This window comes from Spermophilus citellus (assembly GCF_964194105.1).
Source record: "Spermophilus citellus genome assembly, chromosome: 2".
NCBI lineage: Eukaryota > Metazoa > Chordata > Mammalia > Rodentia > Sciuridae > Spermophilus > Spermophilus citellus.
In genome coordinates, this window is record NC_138183.1 from 9,069,999 (window position 1) to 9,091,003 (window position 21,005).

The 21,005-nt window shown below is 52.5% G+C and overlaps 1 protein-coding gene across 4 annotated transcripts in view; it reads right to left on the reverse strand.

Moving 5' to 3' along the window:
- The window catches only part of MVB12B (multivesicular body subunit 12B), a 178,240-nt gene that overhangs the window by 89,181 nt on the left and 68,054 nt on the right, over window positions 1-21,005 (reverse strand). For all 4 annotated transcript variants that reach the window (XM_081267108.1, XM_081267110.1, XM_081267109.1 and 1 more), the window contains 4 exons: window positions 20,651-20,758; window positions 15,785-15,881; window positions 8,694-8,823; window positions 5,020-5,142 (listed from right to left, as the gene is read on the reverse strand). In XM_081267108.1, coding sequence (XP_081123234.1) covers window positions 5,020-5,142; window positions 8,694-8,823; window positions 15,785-15,881; window positions 20,651-20,758 — 458 coding nt within the window. The remainder of the gene's footprint in view (window positions 1-5,019; window positions 5,143-8,693; window positions 8,824-15,784; window positions 15,882-20,650; window positions 20,759-21,005) is intronic.

Sequence of the window (21,005 nt, forward strand, 5' to 3'; positions counted from 1 at the left end):
GGCAAGGGGCACAGGAATTGCACACAACCCCAGGGCCTGGGGTCACGGGAAGCTCTTCTCCTTCAGGACCACAGAGCAGGTGACTCCACACCCAGGAAACGGGAGGGCGGACTGCCGCTGCTGGAGCCACACAGCCAGGCCTTCCAGGGCAGCCCAACCCAAGGGCCACCTGGCATTAAGTATCTGGAAGTTCTAGACGTCTGGGGTCCAGATCACTCATTCCAGATAGACTCTGCAGGGGACAGGACCGTTCTCGTCAGCTCACGGGTGACAGCGCTGGGTTGAGACATGGGCCCTCCTGGGGATGAGGCCACAGCAGCACCTGCCTCATGCCAGCCTCCTCCCCTGTCATCGGTGCTGCAAGCAGGAATGGTGGTGGCTGCAGACGCCCAGGCTAAGCTCTGCAGCCAATGCCCACTCTGTCCTCCCTGTCCACTGGCCAACTTCAGTGCTGCTCTTGGGACGGGGAAGGTGGCACATTTTTTAAACCAGCTTGAGAAGCACCATGACCCCAGTTGTCACTGAGGTCTGAAAATCTGACGTTGTTGGCCATCCCAGGCAGCAGGGAGCTGTTGAACCCCAGGGAGCTTCTTCAATGCCACAGAATCTCCACCGTTGGTAAATTTCACTTTTCAATTTTTTAAAAAGTTGAGTCCAAATATGCCTTCTTGTAACTCAAGCCCACCCGACCCTACCTTGCCTTCTGTGCTCCCAGCGGCCCCCTCTCCAGCCCCACCCAGAAACACCACACTGCCCACGTGGACCTCAGAAGCCAGCTGCTTGTGGCCGACCCAGGTCAGAGCACAGCACTGCACTCAAGTGACTTTTAGGTGGTCTGTGTGGCTGTGGGTGACTCTCTATGTACCTGACAGGTGTGACGGGGGCATGGCCTCCAGGAATCCCCTGCTGAGCATGGCAGGCTGCTTCCCTAGCCATACTGCACACACACACACTGCTGGGCCCAGTCCAGTCTCCTTGGTCTGGCTCCTGTGCTGTGGACTATGGGGACTCAGGGGCACCTCTATGGGTGCCTTCACCTTTCATCTCCTGGTCCCCAGGGCAAGGAGCTGTGGAGATGTGGTGTGTTCATTCTGTCATCCACACATCAGCTCTCCCTAACGAGTCCTTGTCATCTGCTGGTCTGAGCTCCATGTCTCTATGTCTTTATCAAGTCGCTGACTCTACTGCTTAGCAGGCCAGGAGCAGCGTCCCACCAGCACCTCCTTCCAGGTGACACAAAACCGTTCATCTGTCCACATTTGGGGGCTCCTGGTACTTGAACTGCTTTAGATCCTCTGCCTCCTGGAGCTTTTCCAAATCTTCATCCTAAAAGCAGAAGAAGTCCCTTCCCAGCAGAATTGAATGAAAGACCCTACTGTAAGAGGGGGTGGCGTGTTGCTTGGGTGAAGCTGGAAAGGTGCTTTCTCTGCGGGCACACCCTCCCCAAGGCGGCAGCACTGAGCAGAATCTGAAAACCCCCGGAGGTTCGCGGGGGCCCAAGCCAGCCCAGAGAGGGGTGGGCAGGCAGGACGCTCCAAGGCCAGCCCCACCCTGCTGGTCAATGTGCACGAAGTGAGCAGGGCCTCTGCCCTGCCAGAGACACAGGCTCAAGTCCTGGGAGCAGCCTGCCCGTCTTCCCTGTCTGCTGTGTGCAGAGATGCTTGTGTGTGAGCTGACTCCCTGCACAGGAAGAGGAACCCTGTGGAGCCATTTGATGCCCCCTTTTGACATGAACTACATCAAACACAGCGTGTGATTCACTGGATACGGACAAGAAGCACCCTGGCCCTCCAGGGACTTGCCCGTGCTGGGAGGGGACTCGTACCTGGTTTCACCATGAGCACTTTCTGCGATATGGGAAGCTTTTGTTCCCAGGGGCAATGTCTGCCTCTGGAAAGAGAAGGCAGCTCTGCTAGGACAGGAGGTGCTCAGGTGATGGCCAGTCATCTGTGAAAAGATCCACCAAATGCCCCTTTTGTTTGAAATAAAGTTGGGGGTGACAGCTCGCCCTCAGAACAACTGGGGATTCTTTGAAATCTAAGTGATGACAAAAGAAATGAAGGCAGAGCACACGTTGTTTTTGAGATGAGGGCAGCACGTTGTCTAGGGACCCCAGCCTCTTCCTTCCCGCCCAGGGATGGGGGGAGAATGACTGGCACCTGCTGCTCCCTGCCACCTCCTGGTTGGTCAGTAGAGGGCGCTGTGCCACCGCTCTCCTGCAGCCCAGACGGCAGCATTTGATCCAGCGGCAGCATCCACACAAAGACCACACTGGAAGAAGTGTTTCTAGTGTTTGTGGCTTAATAGGCCACAAGAAAACAGAGCGAGCCACCAGCTTGCTATTACATGCTATATCATCACCTATGTAAAAAGCACACAGAAAAAAGGTCCTGAAGAAAATACAACAAAAGGTTATGAGCATTCACTCACTGGAAATGGAATTTGTTTTTCCATTATTTTCTACATTCTGCCAATTTTCTACAAAGCTGTATTTCTCTTGCAATTGAAAAAACCCTACAGTGCCCAAGGACTGGGGAGTCATCTGGAGGGACTACAGAACAGGGTCCTTGTGAATTCGTGCCAGGATCCAGCAGCGTGCTGGGAACATAATAAGGGACAAGACCCGGTTCCCGCCCCTGCCCCAGAGGGGCAAAAGCACAGCCCAGCATGAAAGAGCAGAGCCCAGCCCAGGAGCTCAGGGAAAGCTTCCTGGGAGAGGAGACCCAGGGCGGGGGTGCAGGGCACACGATGCACAGAGGCCCAGAACAGGACAGCAAGAGGAGGCTGCCCGGTGGGCCTGGGGGCTGGGAGACAGAGGCAGGAAACCTGGGAGCTGGACAAGGAGGCCCAGAGTCTAAGGAGGAGCTCCGCCCTTACCCTGTAGGTTGCTGCAAACACTGCACCACACTCACCTCCTGAGAGAAGGCTGTCAGTTCCTTTTCTGGGGGATTGAGAGAGACCCGACACCTCAAGGAACTAAACAGCACACTCCCCTTTCCTAAGTCTTCCGTGCCAAATTCAAATAAGTCATCGGCATTTCATTTGTTTTCAAGTCAAAGATATCAGATAGGAAAACACAATCCCAAACACCCCCAAGCCCCATAAAAGGAAGAACCCCTAATAGATCAAGAGGCACCCGAAGCTGTGCCACCACCTGCATATCGCCACACGGCGAGAGAGGACAGTGTGGCACAGACAGTGGTTTTCACCTGGAAGCATTAACATACCTTCAACGACCCTACTGCACACGGGCGGACTTAACTCAGCCAAATTAGAATACATTTTATATTGACTATTTTGACATTTGTTTTATTTGGCAAGTAAAACAAAACTGATCCAATTTCCTTGCAGCCATTGTAAACCATAAACTGTACAACAGAGGTTATAAAATATATAAGCCTTATAAACACTTTGTTCTGATGCGCTACCCTACAACTCTGCCTGGCCCCAGTGGCCGGGCATCCAGGGCCACCTGCTTTGGTTGCCAGTGACCCTGCCCTCCTGCTGTGGGACAGCACTGTCCCCACATCACCTGGGAGCTCTGGTGCTCCTTGTTTATCCAGCAGTTTAACACCTGTCCTGAGGTGGTGCTCACCCTGGGCCCTTCCAGGCCCTGTGATGTCAACAAGGGGCCACTCTAAGTACCTCAGAGCAACAGAACCCTGGGGCTCTCCAACCCCTACAAGGAGCCCAAACTGGAGCCGACATCAAGCATGAACTCTAGTCCAGGTGATGGACTGAGATGACATCCCTGGCACAGGTATGGGCACAGGTATGGCCTGAGCTCTGCTGATGGTGACCCTCAGCAGTGCCCTCTAAGACAGAGCTATGACAATGCTGTTGGCCAGCCAGAAAGTAAGAAACAAGTACTGCCAGCCTCGCACTCCTGAGTGGGGGGGGGGGGGGGGCACGTGGCTGCTCAGCCCGCAGCTCTGGGAAGCTCACTAGCTCTCCACACCTGCTTGTACCAGGGAAACTGCAAACTGCTTCCAGAGCTTCAGGCAGTTCAGGGGTAGTCTAGTTTAAATTCCAACCTTCGTTGATGAAACTGGAGGAAGACAAGAGAGTCCTTGGAGCTGAGGGGTTCCTTACAGTGGCCCAGCATGGAGGAACAGCAGCAGAGGGGGAGACTGGGGGTGGGGCAGGGGATGGTGTGGAGCCCAGGAGGACGCCCCCACCTGAGACTGTTTTGCTCTGCTGCGGCAAGGCTCTGCTCGGCACTCACCCCTGCGTGCTGTCTGCGGCAACCTTCTTTGTTATGTTGGCCCCCAGATGCTGTGTCACCAACCTTCCTGCTTTACCCACTGCTGCAATCCTAGTCGCCACGGCTGTTTGTTCCCGGCCCTCAAACTATTTACTTCTAGTGATGCAAAGGGGTTGTGTCTGATGCGGCTCTGTTTATTCTCTGCTTTTCGCAAAACGTGTGGAGAGAATCACTCCATCTTTTGGGACTGAAACCAGCTGCAGAGCACCCAGTTCCATTAACCACGCGTCTCTGTGGGTCAACCATTAAAATCAGCACCATCTCCTGAGAAGCTTCCCACTTGCCTCTAAAATCCAAGGTACCCACTTCTCAGTCTGGGGCTCACTGGGAAGGAACAACATGAAAATGAACAGAGTTGCCAACTGGTCCTCCTGGGTCGCAGAGGACCGGCCGGCTGAGGAAGAGAAGCCGCCCTTTAGAGGCAGGTGACTCCAGCCATGTGGTCACCACGCCCATGTCTGCACATCTCTTGAGTTCCTTCAAACAGAAAGACAATTTCAGTCGCATATGTTGTTTTAGGACCCTGCATCATGTGCACGGGAGACAGGAAGGCCTTTCCATTCATGTCATGCACAGATTTCTAACTGGGCTTTTAAAAAATCTCCTCTAGAGGCACAAGTTTAAACTAAACTTGCACAAGTGCTCAGTGACACAGTGCACTATTTCATCAGACATTAAGCAGGTGTGTTTTAAAACGTGCCTCAGAACCCAAGACCACGTGAGCAAGCACATCGGACAACCCGACCAGGCCTCACCTGGGGAGGTTGGGGGCTGGAGTGGAGGCGGCCGAGGACTGCGAGGGTGTTGTGGGTTGAGATGAGTCGTGATTTCTAGGCACTCTGCCCATTCGATACCAGATCCCCATGCTGTTCAGTTCCCTGCAGGAGAAAAGAGAAATCTTCATGGCGCTGTTTGGCCTGGAGTACGAACCTGAGCCGCAAAGCAAACCAGTCACTGCCTCAAACCCCAGAGGTCAGTTCTTGCCCAAGTGACAGGTCCCATCACTGCACCTTCTGCCCTGGGCCTCACAGCGAGAGCCCCTGTGCTGCGGGCCGTCTTCCCGTCTGGGCCGGCCTCCCACCGCAGCTGCGTCTTCCTCGCCTCTCACTCTGAACCGCTTCCCATTTTACCCTCCCAGGATCAGTAGCTTTGTGACAACCCCTAGGAAATCCCCGTTAGGGTGAGGCTGATGGAAGATTAGTCCCATGGATGAGCATGCCTGGGTTTTAACCAGGAGAGGGATCTCTCCACCTACCCTAAGATGCACCCCAGTTTTAGGAGGCAACCCCTCGCACGGATGTCACCTGCACTGGCTTCACCCCAAGATCAGCTGAGAAGATGACTTCAAACCACAAAACCCGAAGCACATGCCCCACAAGCCACCACTAGAGTGGACATGCACATGACATTTCCTGCTACTAGTGTGACAACCACAGTGGCCCAGCCCACACCACAAGGCCATGCTTATGAGACAGGTGCACCCTTGAGAACTTCACAGTACTATTTCAGTCACATCCAACTTCTCCATTGCCCTGCAGAACGTGCACAGGAGACAGGACCATCTTTGGGACCAGAAAGAGAGGAAGACCACCTCTTCAAAACATGAAAAAAAAATAAAATTCTGTAGATATTTTTGGTAAGGTTTTCAATGCACCCCACAACTATTCTGAACCTCAATTCTAATTTCAATCAATGATTTGCAATGATCTCACTGCATCCGGGCCCCAGCCTCAGGGGCTTTGAGGAAGCCCTCTTGAATGTGAGGTTTGTGTCTCCTGGGTGGATGGCCCTGCACCTTGTGAAGCCACATAGGAAGTGTGCCTATTTTGAAAAATAAGTGACTCTGGGGCTGGGGTTGTGGCTCAGCAATACAGCGCTTGCCTAGCACGTGTGAGGCACTAGGTTCCACCCCAACATCACATAAAATAAATAAATAAAATAAAGATATTGTGACCAACTACAACTAAAAAAATAGTAAAAAAAAAAAAGTGACTCTGTTCTGAACACTGAGTTCTCTTCCCTTACTTAAAACTAACATTGGAATTGTCTTCCCTTGGGAAAGAATTTTTGGCTCAAGATGAAATGAAACTACACTTTAACGATTTTTTCAAAATGATAGGGGAAAAGACTCTAGTTTTGATTATCAAGACAAACATTAGTAAAAACCTATTCTTCAGAATTGTTTCAATTGGTTAAAATTACATCTTCTTACAGTAGCATAGTTGGTAATTAAAAATACTAAAATTAGATTTTGAAAGTTCATTACAAAATTGTTGGTTTCTACCACTTGCAAGTAACTGCACGCAGGTACCGACCTGTGGTTATTCCCGTACCTAGTTCTTACTCCTGCAATCCTACCTCTGTAATTAAACCTTGCTGCCAAACAGGAAGTCTGAGAGTATAAAGAAAGGAACGATCGCAGAGTCCATTTGTTTTTGTCTGTCTTCTATGTGTTGGTGCTGGGACTGAACCCAGAGCTCGTGTGTGCTAAGTCAGAGCTCACCTCGCAGCTACACTCCCAGCTCAAGTTCCTGCTAAGAACCACAAAGCCTAGATCCCGAGCATCGGTGTCCCCAGCTGAAGCGTGAAGAAAGTGCTGCTCACGCACACGGCAGCACGCACGGCCACCTCTGTGGCTGTGGCCATGCCATGTCTGCGGGAGGGAAGGCCCTGCTTAGAGAGTGACGGCAGCTCTGGGCTCAAGTGAACAAGAGCAAGACAGAGTACAGACCACCGAGGCTGACCTCGGCCAGGTGGAGGGTGCTCCCTCAGTGACAGGAGTGCCTGGCCAGGGGCAGCAGCACGGGGCCCAAGACTGCACACGGCTCCCGAGATTCCCTTCCACTGATGGAGCACAGCACACGTCCACCTTCTGGACGTCTAGCACCTATTTCCTCCCCTTGCTGGCCCTCCCCTCCCCTCCCCTCCCAGGTCCGGGGCAGACACCTCCTCGCTGTTCATCCTTGAGTTCCAGTGGGGCTGACCCTGCTTCTGGTTCAGCCTGGGCCATCAAAGACTGGCATCTTCCCGATACCAGTGTCCAGGTAAGGGTGCCCCAGACCCTAGTTAGATCAGTCAGACAACGAGACTGAACTCCAGAGCTTCTGTGTGAACTACCAGGAACGTGGGTGAAGGCGTGCACCCTGATGCTTCCCCCAGAGATCAGGTATCAGATGGGGTCCTCCAGAGGACTCTAAGCAAGGAGGAAGACGTCTTGGGCATCCTGGGAAACCCTCTGACCACTGAAGCCAATCTGCCCAGAGCTCTTCTGCTGTGTCAGGCAACAAATTCTTCCTTTTGCTCAAGCTACCTGGGTTGGGTTTCCTGTCACTTACAATCAAAAGAGCCCAGAGCTGGGCACGGTGGCACACGCCAGTAATCCCAGCGGCTCAGGAGGCTGAGGCAGGAGGATGGAGAGTTCAAAGCCAGCCTCAGTAATGGTGAGGTGCTAAGCAACTCAGTGAGACCCTGTCTCTAAATAAAATACAAAATAGGGCTGGGGATATGGCTCAGTGGCCAAGAGCCCCTGGGTTTAATCCCTGGTACCACAAACAACAACAAAAAGAGCTCAGAGTGAAACCTGTGATTTCATGAGAGTTGGTATTTATGACGTGGCTCTGGGGCCGGGCCTGGTGCTGCAGCTGTGGGTGAACCTGACACAACCTGGCGGCCCTGGCCCTGGCAGTTCCCTGCTCATCAGCAAAGACAAACAGCTGGTCCAAAACTGCACAGTGAATTATCAGGGCTACTACTTGTGTTTCTTCCTGACTCAGACCATCTGACGGCTTCCCACTGGGATAAAACCCAGACAGCCACTACGTCCTGGAGCCCTGCAGATGGCTTCCCTCGCAGCCCCCACACCCTGTCCCTCCATGTCTGCTCTGGCCACACAGGGATGCTTCTGTTCCCAGAACACAGACGCTCAGTCCCACCTGCCTACAGCTTGCCGGCTCCACCCGTGGGCTCGGTCTGCTCATGTCCACGGTTGGACTCTTTGACACTGAGTCTCTGGTGCAATGCTGCTGCCCTGACCCCCTCACTGAAGCAGCCCAGGCCTCACCGAGTCCCGTTTTCTTGACCATCTGAAATCATCTCATCTCTTTTCTTGTTTGTTGTGTGGTGAGGACGGGGTCTTCCCCTCGCCTCTGCACACACAGGGCCTGCTCTCACACAGGAGGGGCACACCATAAATCTGCAGAGGGATCAGGGGGCCTGGGTTGCTGCACAGGACAGGGAAAGGGAGGTCCAGATGCGGCAGTCCGCACCAGGCGAGGCACAGGGAGGCCAAAGGCCTGCCAAGCTGCACAGCTGCAGCACAGCAGCACAGCAGGAGGGCAGAACGAGGGCCCGGGCTGGGAGGGCCTCACCCGAGGAGTGTCCGAGCACTCACAACCGACAGCAGCAGATGACACCTGTGTTATAAACTTACCCAATAAACGTATACTGAGGAGGGGCCTGCTTGGTCCGGCCCATGATCCGAATGTCACAGATGGCAGCTTCAGTGGAATCCCGGGGGATGAATTTGATGCACAGCCTCTTCTTTCTAAAAGCCACCTCCTCTAAAGGAAAGGACCACAGAGAAGACATGAGTTTTGCAGAGATGCCCCCTTGGTCTCCGCACATCTTCCCAGGCAGCAGGATGGACAGCTCCACCTTGCCTTCCCAGGGCCACAGGCTATGACAAACAAGTGCACAGTCACACTGACCCACATCTAGGACCTGACCCCATATGTGCCCGGCCTGGGGCAGCTGAAGGCCAGGACCTCCATCTGCAGAGGCCCACCGGGGAGGCTAGGCACTTGCGCATTCCACCACACAGGGTTCTCTTGCTCACATTTTATTATAGACATCCTGGAACCCACCCAGGGTGGAGGGAACCCAGGAAGAACCCCTGTGCCTCATCACTCGGCTTCATGCTGCTGACCATGGACAGGCCAGTTCCAACTTTCGGTCACCCTAAATCTAGCTGGATCTTCAAAATGAGTCCCTGATGCCACATCCTGTCCCATGTCATCATCTTGGCAGGCATTTACTCAGATGCCTCTTTTCTACAGGACCACATGCCATGACCACTCCTGATGAGATCAGCGAGGCTCCCGTGGCAGCCGATGGGGCCCATGTTCAAGCTGCACCATTGGCTGTTCTGGATCCTGCTCCAGACCATGTCTGTGTGTCACTTTTGATCACAGGTGCCTGGTCCCTTTTGTGCTCCACAGACCTGCCCATGATCCTTTTCTTGAGGGCATGGGCAGCCCAGGGAGATGGGCTGTCCCTCCCATTGCTGTGAGATGATGGGGCTGAAGGCTGGACTGGGCTCAGGCCAACCTTCAGAAGAGGCCACCTCACAGGCAGTATGTGTCCCCTTCAGTGTTGCATCTTGGGGATGCTTCCCCGGTTTTGCTGGGGACCCTGCTCACAGAGTCCCCAAGTGCAGCTCTGGAAGCCATTTCCTTATCACCAGGTGCTACTGCTAAGACCTCTGAGGGTTTCCCAATGGTGCCTTCTGACTCTGCCCTTCCTCTGCACTGGCTAGCTGGAGGTCTTCTGCATCAAAACAACCTTTCTTCATCAACTATTTGGTCTTCCCTTTTATGGGAAAGGAAGGACACAGCTGGCAATTCTTTCCTCTCACTTTTCAGGTCTTGGCACAGCACGGTGGTGCCCTCGCAGCCCTGGGTGGCCGATGCAGTGTGAAGCTGCTCATTTGTGCTTCTGAGCACGGGTTCCAGACAGCCTTGAGGAGGCTGGATTTGGCTGACTTCCGCCACTGCTGTGCTGTGGCTCCGTGGCCTTAGGAGCACCCTTACATCCTCTGAGCCCTGTCTCATCATCTGTGGGAGGGAGCTGGCAAAGCCCAACCTACTGGGGACATCAGGTGGCTGTGAGTGGTGACAAGTACCATTCACCTGACCTGCCCTGGCACACGGGAGGCTTCAGTAAAGATGAACCACGAGGAAAATTCCATCAAAATCACAGTCGGTCCCGGTGTAAGCGTAGCATCTGTGCTTGGTATTGACCTTCAGGCCGTCCAGTTCCAGGGCGGGAAATCTGCATTGACAGCACAAACTTGGAAACAGATGGGGAGGGGGTCCTGCCCTGTATAGCCATGGTGCTGCTTGGTGGCTGTTAGCTTTTAGGATGAGGGGGAGTTTTTTAAAAAGAACTAGATTGAAACTCCTGTGGTTCCTTCCACAGGTGCAGAAGCCGAGGGCTGGGTCAGACCTGGAAGCCAAACAGCCTCCCGAATCCAGACCCAGAGCACTGTGTCCAGCAAGGCAGGAATGGTGCCCTGGGCTGGCGGTCACACAACCCTGCACCTTCAAAATCTGTCAGCTGCCAAGGTCAGCCTTTGAGAGCATGAGGGGAGGCCGCTCCTCAGGGGCACCCCAAGTGCAGGTGTCCTACGGGCGGCTGCCACTCGGCTCCTGACCGTGCTCCCTTCCTGGCTGCCGCGGTGCAGGGGGAGGAGGAGCCGCTCGCTCACACGCTGAAGCAGGCCTAATTTTAAGTAAACATCTTCTACATAGTCAATAGAAATGTGTTCAGTCATGCTAATGAACACAGAGAAAGTACACAGCACTTTACTAAACAAACACTCTTCCGGTTTTTAAGTGCTATATGACTGCAACAAACTGTGTTTTAAATTAATTACAGGAGTCTCGTCTATTTGGCTGACTTTATGAAATCAGGGCCTTGAATACACTCATATGACACAGGACTGACCATAAAGCTCTCCTGTCCCCTGGGCAGAGCTCCAGGAAGTAGCCCCACGATGGGAAGTGAAGAGGCTCCCTTGACCCAGCCTCCTATGCAATAAGGCACCCAAGGGAGACCTGGGTCCTGACCCCAGAATGTCCATGGCTGGACAATGCCCAATGCAGCCCAGAAATGGGGACAGAAGTCCCCGATAGGGCACCTGGCCCCCCATCGCCAGACCATGGGCTCTGATGGGGCTGTGCCCTGGGCCCCGCAATGAGCTGGCTCAATAAGAGGAAAACGCAGGATGGGAAACCCTTGTGGCTCTGTAGTGTGTCAACATAGAGGCACTGTAGGTCAACTCCTTGTCAAAAATGAAAACCAGTGCAAATGGTGAAACTAAAGAGAGCCGGGGAGAAGTGGGAATTGTGCCCGTCTGTGAGTCAGTCTCAGTCAATAGGCAGTTGCTTCACACGAGACGGAGCAAAAGCAATAAGCCAACCCCTCTGAAGTGTCCAGCTCGCCAGCAAGGAACGCAGTGAGGTCACTACAATTAAAATAGTAAAACTCAATAAAAAACTGAAAGCCTACGCTGACGCAGGCCTGTGGAAACCAAGCCCAAGCTCACATCACCAGTGGAATTGTGGACGGGGGTTCTGGACGTCCACCTGGCAACAGAGAGCAACAAAGCTCACCTTCCCCGAGGCCGCGCTGCATGCAAACCGCCACGTGGGGAGGTGGCGGTAGTTCAGCTAGGAGGGCCCCCAAGGCTTCTGTGGGTGACAACACAAGAACTTCAGGAGTAGAAGGCTTAGCTGAGGAGAGCTCAACCTCATCAGTGGACTCCCCCATGGTAGGTTGAACTGGTGGTCACTGTGGGCAGGTAGGGGGTGGCTGGAGGAAGTAGGTCACTGGGGTGTGCCCTCGGGGTTCATATATTGTCCCTGGTGAGTGGAGCTCTCTGCTTCCTGGTGCCATGTCCTGAGCTGCCTTCCTTTGCCACAGCCTCTGATGTTCTGCCTCACCCCAGGCCCAGGGCCAGGGCCAGAGATGATCTAAATATGATCTGTCCTAAAGAAACAGACGAGTGGCAAAGGCAGGGAGGCATGTGCGTGGCTGTCATGCATCAACCAGCATCACAGAGTCAGTTCACATCCTTCTCCGTGGCAGGGAGGTTTTAACTGAGGCCCAGGAGGGAGAAGGATCTACCTGGAGCCCACAATTTCAAGGACAGTGCCAGTCTGTCCATCAGTGAGACAGACTCCAGAGTCCGGGGTCCTCCACCTACACCATGTGGCCATTTGTCCCAACAGAGGTGAAGGCGGGAATTGGGAGGTGGAACCAATGGCTCTCCTTCCACTCCTGCCACTGTTGGCCTTGGCCCGCCCCTCCCCAGCCTCAGCAAGCTGTGCTGTGCCAGGTGTGTGCACGGCCCCGGACAGGTCACGCTGGCTGCAATGCAGACCTCTGTTGCAGCCTGGCCCTCCACAGGACCGTGCTCCCTGAGGGATGGTGCTGGTCACCATCTTTCCCGCTGGAGCCTGCAGCGCCTGACCCTGGCTGTGTGGAGGGAGCGCTGGCTTCCTTCCAAGTGGGATCTAGGATCAGAGGCGGTTTCCTGCAGCGGGCACCCTGATGCTCACTCAGGGTGTGGACTTTTCAAGTGGAGGAAAGGGAACTGTGGGCAAGGGGAATGGCAACCCAAACTCCTGGAGCCCCGAGAGAAAGGGGCACCGAGGGGAGACAGGTGGGGTCTGCAAAGAGTCTGAGCACTGGGACACAGGGACTGGCCTGGAGAGTCAGAGTGGAGGCCGACTGTGGACAGGACGTCCTCTAGAACCCCACGCACCCCAGCCACGACAGAGCAACACCAGCCCTGCCAACCACCCTGGCTTCCTTGCAGAAACTGACAAGCTAATCCCAAAATGCGCGTGGCCACTCAAGAGACCCAGAATGGCCAAAACAACCTTGAAAATGAACAAAGGTGACAGAGTCATGTGTCCCATCTCGAAACTTGCTACGAAGCTCCAGTAATTGAGACTGTGCAGAGACCTAGGGGATGGAACCAGGTCCAGAAAGAACACGCTGCACTCACGGTCAGCACCGCTCCACAGGGTGCCGACACAATCCAACGTGGAAGAGTAGTCCTGTCAACAAATGGGCAGGGACAACTAGATCGGTCCAATATAATAAAGCTGGACCCTAGCTCGTAAAAATTAGCTAAATATGATTAGACCTAAGTGTAAGAGCTAAAATGATAAACTCTTAGAAGAAAACTTAGGTGTAAAACTTGGTGACCTGGGTGGGATTGGGCAGTGGCTTCTATGACACTAAAAGCACAGCCACTAGATAAGCAGAGCTCCAGCAGAGGTGGAGTTCATGTTTCAAGGGCACCATTAAGAACATGAAGAGAAAAACCACAAAATGGTAGAAAATTTTTGCCAATCATCTTCTGTTTAGGAACTTCTACTTAAAATACTCTTACAACTCAATAATAAAAGACAACCCATTACCAAGTGAGCGAAGAATTGTAAGGGATGTCGCTGCAGAGCGGGTACATGAGTGGCCAACAGCACCCCGGGCACTAGGGAGGTGGAAGTCAAGACCACAAAGAAACCTCACATGGCCCCCACGAAGATGGCTGGAAACAGAAGGACTGACGGACAGGTGTGTCAGACATGGAGAAGTCAGAGTTTCACGCACAGCTGATGGGAACGTGAAATGGTGCCACTGCCCTGAGAAACAGCTTGGTGTCCCCTTAAAGTGAAGCACAGAGACGCAGTGACCCAGCAACTGGGCACAGACCCGAGAGGACTGAAAACGTGTCTATTCAAAAACCTGTGCACGAACGTTCCCAGCAGCATTGTCATAACAGCCCCAAAGTAGGAACGACCGAAACCAGCAGCCGAGTGAGTTACCAAAACGGGACACCCGTCGGGTGGTGTGTTTGGCAATGGAAGCTGGAGCTCGGGGCCATGGTGCTCCGGCCTTGAACACGTCCCGCCAAGGAAAGAAGCCAGACACCCAAGACAACGTTCCACCCACCGGAAACACACAGGGCAAGCAAATCAGTCAGAAAGCAGATCTGAGCGGCCGTCCAGGAGTGCAGGGGGTGCGGCGAGGGCTGGAAGCAGTAGACAGCCTTGGCTAGGGGTCCAGATTTTCCTTTGTGGTGATAAAATTGAGAGTGGTCTGTAAATATTCTAAAAAATCACTGAATCGTACTTAATGGGTGAATTAAATGTTTGAACTGTATCTTAATAAGGTTGTTAAAAAATACCCTCTGCATAAATATATGAAATCTATCTGTACAAGACAGTGGTACTGTGATTAAAAGTGGCCGAGACAGACTGGAGTGTGCACCTGGTATTGTGTGCACAGTGGTGGGAGGCACTAGGGACTGAACCCACGGGCGCTCTATCACTGAGCTATAACCCCAGCCCTTTTTTTTTTTTTTGAATTTTAATATTTATTTATTTTTTCTTAATTCTCGGCGGACACAACATCTTTGTTTGTATGTGGTGCTGAGGATCGAACCCGGGCCGCACGCACACTAGGCGAGCGCGCTACCGCTTGAGCCACATCCCCAGCCCAACCCCAGCCCTTTTTAATCTTTATTTTTACATGGGGTCTCACTAAGTTGCTAAGGCTGGCCTTGAAACTTGCCATCCTCCTGCCTCAGCCTCCTGAGCTGCTGGGATTACAGGCTGCAGCACTGCGTGGGTTCCCACCTCTAAATGTGCGTGTGAGACTTTGCTAAATTCTTTGAACCCTAAATATTTACTAGAACTCATTTTTTATATGCAAAATGGGTGTAATGATATGGATCTCTAAAGAGGGGTCTTTTGAACATGAAACGCTGTCAGGGAGGTAAACCCCAGGGCTAATGCATAGCAAACACACGGTCCACACCAGCCAGCGAGAGGGTAGCTTGTATAACATGACGACGACACTAAAAACGACCTGGAGTTAAAAGTGAGGCCACTGAGAACGAAGATAAGGCCAAACGGCGGGTTCACCTGCTTCACTGAAACCACAGTTGCCGTGGGTCCACACAGAATGCCAGCAGGAAAATGACAACAGGCCACGGTGAGCCCAACTGGGACCAGCACAGAAAAGTGGAATGCGCATGACAAAGAATGAGAACTGAGCTTCTTCATAAGTGACCTGGGGTCACGCAAGAGGCCGAGAGGGTGTGCCTGCTCCTCCTTCCCTGCTCCACCTGGTGGGCACGGCACACCCAATGAGAACGAGGAAACTCCAGTGCCCAGAGCTTTCTAGCCCTGCCTACCACCAGCGCCACCGGACCATAGGTGCCCAGCATCCCGAGGCAGCTCTGTCCATCAGCAGGTCACTGATGCTCAGTGCTCCTTGGTGGTCAGGGTATTCAAAGCCGGCTCCCGTGTGTGCTTGCCCGGGGTTATTCTGGTTCTCACTGGTGTTGTTGGCTTTCCGAGCCCCCAGTGGACACAGGGCTGCATGTGAATCCCCTGGGCATCTTTGATTCTCCTCTTGAGCTCCTGGTCTCGGGTGGAGCCTGGCTTCAGCAGCACGACCGTCACAGCTCCGCACTCTGACCTGGCTAGGCCAGCTCTGGGGCCACCCGCTGAGGAAGAGGGACCTCTGCTTACTTACAGGCTGCCCAGGATCTCTGCCAGCCCTGGGGAAGCAAGGAGGACGCACGGAGAAAGCAGCAGACACTGTCCATGGGCACACAGTAGGACCTCCTAAATGTTTCCAAAGAAAAACGCACACAAAAAATCCCTCAGATGCTACTTGGGGGAAGAAGACTCGCGTGAGAAGCAGCGCTAAAGGGAGACTCACGTGTGTCCACCGTCTCCTGCATCGGGATGAAGCCCACGGGCAGCGTGTCCTTGATGTCAATGAGCTTCATGTCCACTAACACGTTCCCCAAATGACTCTTGGGAAGAAAGAGAGACACAGACTATTAGGCTGAGCACGCCTGCAGCAGGTTCGCCATTTTGGCTTCAAAATGCACATTTAACACAATGACTTGTACAGCTTTACGACAGCAGGTTAATTAGAGGAGGTGACACTTAATGTTCCCTAGCGGTTACGAAGGGACTCAGTGGCCGCTGGGAAGGAGTTTCATCTGCAGAACTTCAAAGCTATTCACTCAGACTGGCCTTGGTTAGCCAGGTGGGCCACCCAGCAGACGATGTGGACAGAACCCAGCAGAGGGCAGCTGTGCACACCAGTCCCTGGGCCTGGCTGCCACTCAGCCCTGAGCACCAGATCTCAGGGCAGTAGGTTTTAGAAACAGCAGATTCCTGGGCACCTGCACGGGAAGAGCTGCACCTAAACTGAACAGGGAACCCATCAGACTCCTGAGCAATCACCAGCCTGCTACCGACACACATTTCGGTCGCTAGATACATTTAGCAAAATCCCAGCGATCATAAACTAACACGGCTGCCTCAGCACCACACGTCTTCTAACACGACACGCACGAGGGCCTCTTAAGCTCCTGGTTAGTGCTGGTATTTGGGGTCCACAGTGCACGGTTTCCGTAACCAGTGTGGACACATCTTTCTGAGACAGAGCGCCATTCTGTACCTGCAGGAGAGAATGCTCTTGAGCACACTGGCACTTGCAGCCTGTACTTCATGCTGGAAACAGCCCTAAAGAAATCTGCCCTACAACTTAAACACACAGGGCCACCATTGAGGTTCATTAACATCCTCGGAGTCACCTGCAGCCTTGTTCCCCTCTCTCTAGTCAGAGTCAGTTACGGAGGGAATGATGGGTTCCCATCCCAAATCTCTCCTGTTAGGATCCCAGCAATACACCCTGCACCCTACTTCCTAGACGTGCCTCGCCCCCGAGCCCAGCATGAGCACACTCTCGGTGTACTTCTCTGTGTCCCTGGACCAATGTCCAGGTGGTCAGCGCATGACTTTGGCCTCGGTAGCAATCTCTCAGGCTACTGTCCCCATCGTTTAGTGAGGAAGGGTCTTGGTCCCACTGTGTGCAGGGCCACCTCAGCCTGCACAGTGCTGGGCCTGTGAGAAGCCACGCGGGAATCCTCAAGCCCTATCTGAGCCACGCTCTCTGGAGGTGTTCTTTTCCCTCATGTCAATCACAGTCGTGTATTTGTGAGGCTGTGTGCTTGATATCTGCCTCTCCCCTAGGGTTTAAGGACCACAGGGACCTCTGCTCCACAGCAGATCGCAGCTTAGCATGGCGCCTGCTCACGGGAGGTGCTCACCAATGATTCACTGAATAAATTAATGTGTTTGTACTTTTTTTTTTCTTTTTGATACATTTCTTTCAACTGAGTGGGTCATGGAGAGTCAGAAATCAAACTGAATTTGCTTTGAGGGCAAATCTAAACCATATCATAAAAATCATGAAAGTATGTTTAAAAGATGCATCATAAATCAAAAGCGAACAAATAAAATAAATTCTTCAAATTGAAACACGAAGGTCAAGTGGCTAGTGTAACCTACAACCAGTGTTTTCATGGCCCTGCCAGCACCAAGCCCTTCTCCCTCTCTGCACCACGTGCTCACCAAGCCCGAACACGACATGGTCTCAGGGAGCTGGGCCTCAGGAAGACAATGCACAGAGCGGCCCATGAGTGCAGAGGGGCCCGCGCCGCATGGAATAAATCTCTGAGCTCGCAGGAGGGGTTTGAACCGTTACCCTGACTCACGAACATCAGCCGCTTCCAGAATCGCCTGATCTAATCTATCATCATTTTTTTTCATGGCAGTTGCTTTTCCACGTCGTCACTGCTTTCTGCATTGAGGAATTAACAACCGGGCATGTTTGCTGCCCCGTAGATGGATGGGAATTCATCAGTATCCTTCTCAAATGTCTCCTCCTTGACAAGTTGGGCTTCCAGAAGTCAACTGCAAACCACTTAGCGACCTCGCCCTCCACACTCTCTACAAATGTCCCCGGTCATAAAACCAGAGCATCAGTGGTGCAGCCATTAAAAGGAGCCCGGGAGAATCCTTCTGTGCATGCAAAATGGGAGGCTGCACCGTGGATGCTTCCGCAGCCCAAGTGGCCCTCCACACACAGGGCTGGGGCTGCCACCTCTCAGGGTTTAATACGGTAGGTCTGCGACACCATTAATTTTGCTTGTTCCTCTCCCCTCCCCCACCCGTGCTCTCTTTCATTTCCTCCTCATAAATATGAAGAACGTATTCCCAATCCTTGTTGAGCAAATGATTCATGCCAAAAGCCCAATATGCACTGACTCAGGGTATTTATATTGTCTCTGGTAGCCAGTATTTGCTGGTATACTGTAATTATTTTTGACAACCTTGCATTTAAGGTAGCCACAGATAACCAACTTAATATTCAAATGTTCATAAATCCTTCTGTTTAATATCCTCCCTACCTAATCTATGTACATTATTATTACAGGTAATGCAGAAAGTACAGGGCATGAAAAGTGCAATTAATCTCGATCCTTCCCCAGGAAGCAATGTCACTCCAAAGCCAGGTTTCTGTATTAATAGCATTATTGGGGGAAAGGAATTTAGGTTCCAGAGGAGGCTCCCAAAACTCCTACATTGGGAGTCTCAAGTCGCCTAATTAAGACTCTGCCCAGTCTGGAGATCCCACACCCTCCTGCACGGCTGTAAAAACCACACTCTGCACAGCCCTCGCCCACACTGCGGGACCAAGACGGACGACTGTAAGGACCAAAGCTCACCCGGCTCCTGCCTCACTCTGGGGCAGCAAGTGGCCCTGCCACCTCCGGATTTGATCCCAAACCAAATTCAATCTATTGATTTGATCATTTGGAACCCATAGAAGACCCATTCATTCTTTTTCCAAAAATGAAACGCACCTCCTCCTCACACTGCTGGGGGCGGGGTGGGGGCTGCTCCTGCTGCCCTCAGCCTCTCCCTACCCGTCGCACCGACACACAGCTGCTCGGTGACCAGCCAACAGTGAGGAAAGCAACACATTTTCTATAAGACACTTACTCAAGACACCCAAAACAAACAAGGCCCTGTGACTTCTTTGTCATGTTAAAGTCCAAGGAACCAAAAGTGATCACAGAGCTGTGACCAGGAAGGAAGACCTGGAAAGCAGCAGGGGACAGAGGGCATGAACAGTGTTCCTTCAAGTCCTCGGGAGCCTTCCTTGCAGCCCCAAGCCTCAGTAGCACACTGACCTCCTGCAGGAAGCAGCAGATGGGATGGCGGACAGAACAAAGGTGACAAAAGCTAAAAATAGAACTAGTTTCAAAAAGAGTGTAGGTCAGCCCCAGGGACAAAGGGCAGGAAGAGCGCCCTGGGGGGGGGGTGGCAGTGAGAAAGCTCTAGGATGGGTGCTACCCCCAGCCCCATGAGCCTAACATCTGGAAAGGCAATGCCACCTCCTGGCCTGCTCCGTGGTGTCCCTCAGGCCACAGTGAGCCCGAGGCAGCCGTGTGGACAGGCTGCCAGCTCACGGTGAGGCGTCCCCCAGCTCAGCTGCTACCTTCCTGGTATTGAAAATGTGTTCAGAAGATTTCCAGCACTTAGTGCCAGGACTTTCCCTACTCCATTATAAGCTCAGTACATTACAACCAGCAAATATGTTGCTCTTGAAGGTGGGGAAACCTAACCAAGTTCTGAACACATTAGGAGAAATTCTCCCAACAAAGAACAGGAACGGGTGGAAGAGGGTGGAAGCCAGAGAGCGGGATGGCCCACCTGTGGCCACACTGGAAGGGACACACCCAGGTGCGTGACATGGCACCAGGCTGAGGGCTATGATGGAGAGGAAGACTCCTCCCTGCCCAGGCCTCTGGGTGACGGTGTTTGAAGTCATTGTTATGGTTTGGTTTTGTTTTTTTAACCATGAACATACATTACTATTTAGCAAAGTTTATAAAAATAAGTTGGTAAAATGTTTAAAAAAAAAAAAACATTCGCATTAGAAAGAGAAGTAACTATGTGGGCCAGCAATAAACTTCCCCACTGAAAATGAGAATCAGGCTGCTCCCCACCTGAGGCCAGGGAAGAGCGTGGCCTTGGACAAGCCTTAAACCCAATTCTCAGTGTCCGTCTTTATGGGGAGGGCAATGCTGAGGGACTGGGTGAGGGGCCAATAAGGCAGGCCTGATGCAGGGGAGAAATAACAGAGCTATTTCCCTCTTTTCTAAGCCGCCCATTGAAACACCTTATTGGGAAAGACTTAGTAGGGATATTTAAAGTTTCCTAATTCATGGATCCAAGTAACAAAACCCAGCATATTAAGAGAAATCTGCATAAGTGAATACCTATCCACGGAAACAATGGACATTTAATGTCCACAGAGACTCAAGGGGGAGTCCCTTTGGGAACCAGGAGCAGGTAGGGCAGGTCCCCTTTGAGTGGGGCTGCCATTTGCTGGCCAGCATCAACTCCAGCTCCACTGGAAGGCGGTCATGTCCACACCACCGTGATCTGTCACTTGAAGGAAAGTAGGCAAATGAGAGCTGAGAGAGAAATTCCTTTTGAGAACACACTTTAATGGAATTCATTGTGCACTTGGGTACATGGTTAATAATACTGTTAATAAATGAAACCCAGCGCTGGCTGCCGATTCTACCCAGTTCACTAAAAGCTCAGATAAATTAATACAGCAATGAAAGAAACCACAACAAAAAATGAGGAAATTCCAAACAGGAGTGTAATTATCTGTGCCCACTCAGCAAATAGAAACCACCCCTACACTTACATTTTCTTTGGAAAACGATCTTGTGAAACACAGGTATCTGGTAACCTTGGACTTGAACAAGCCGTCTTTCCAGAGGTCAGCGTCCACGCCATCTGCCGTCTGTGCCACCTGTTCCGGAGAGACGGGGGAGAGGATCGCAGGTGAGACAAGATGGAGCTGAAGGTGTGCACGAGCCGCTTCCTCTGTACCTGTTCCAATTAACACGGCCCCAAGTCTCCTGGCATCTCATTAGTCCATTTCACTAGGCAGGGGAAGAGAATTTCCAAAAGGGGAAAAGGGAGAGTGTGAAAAATACAACTTCTAAAAATACTGTCCCTGGGGAAGCCACTGATTAAAGACACCCTGACAAAAATGG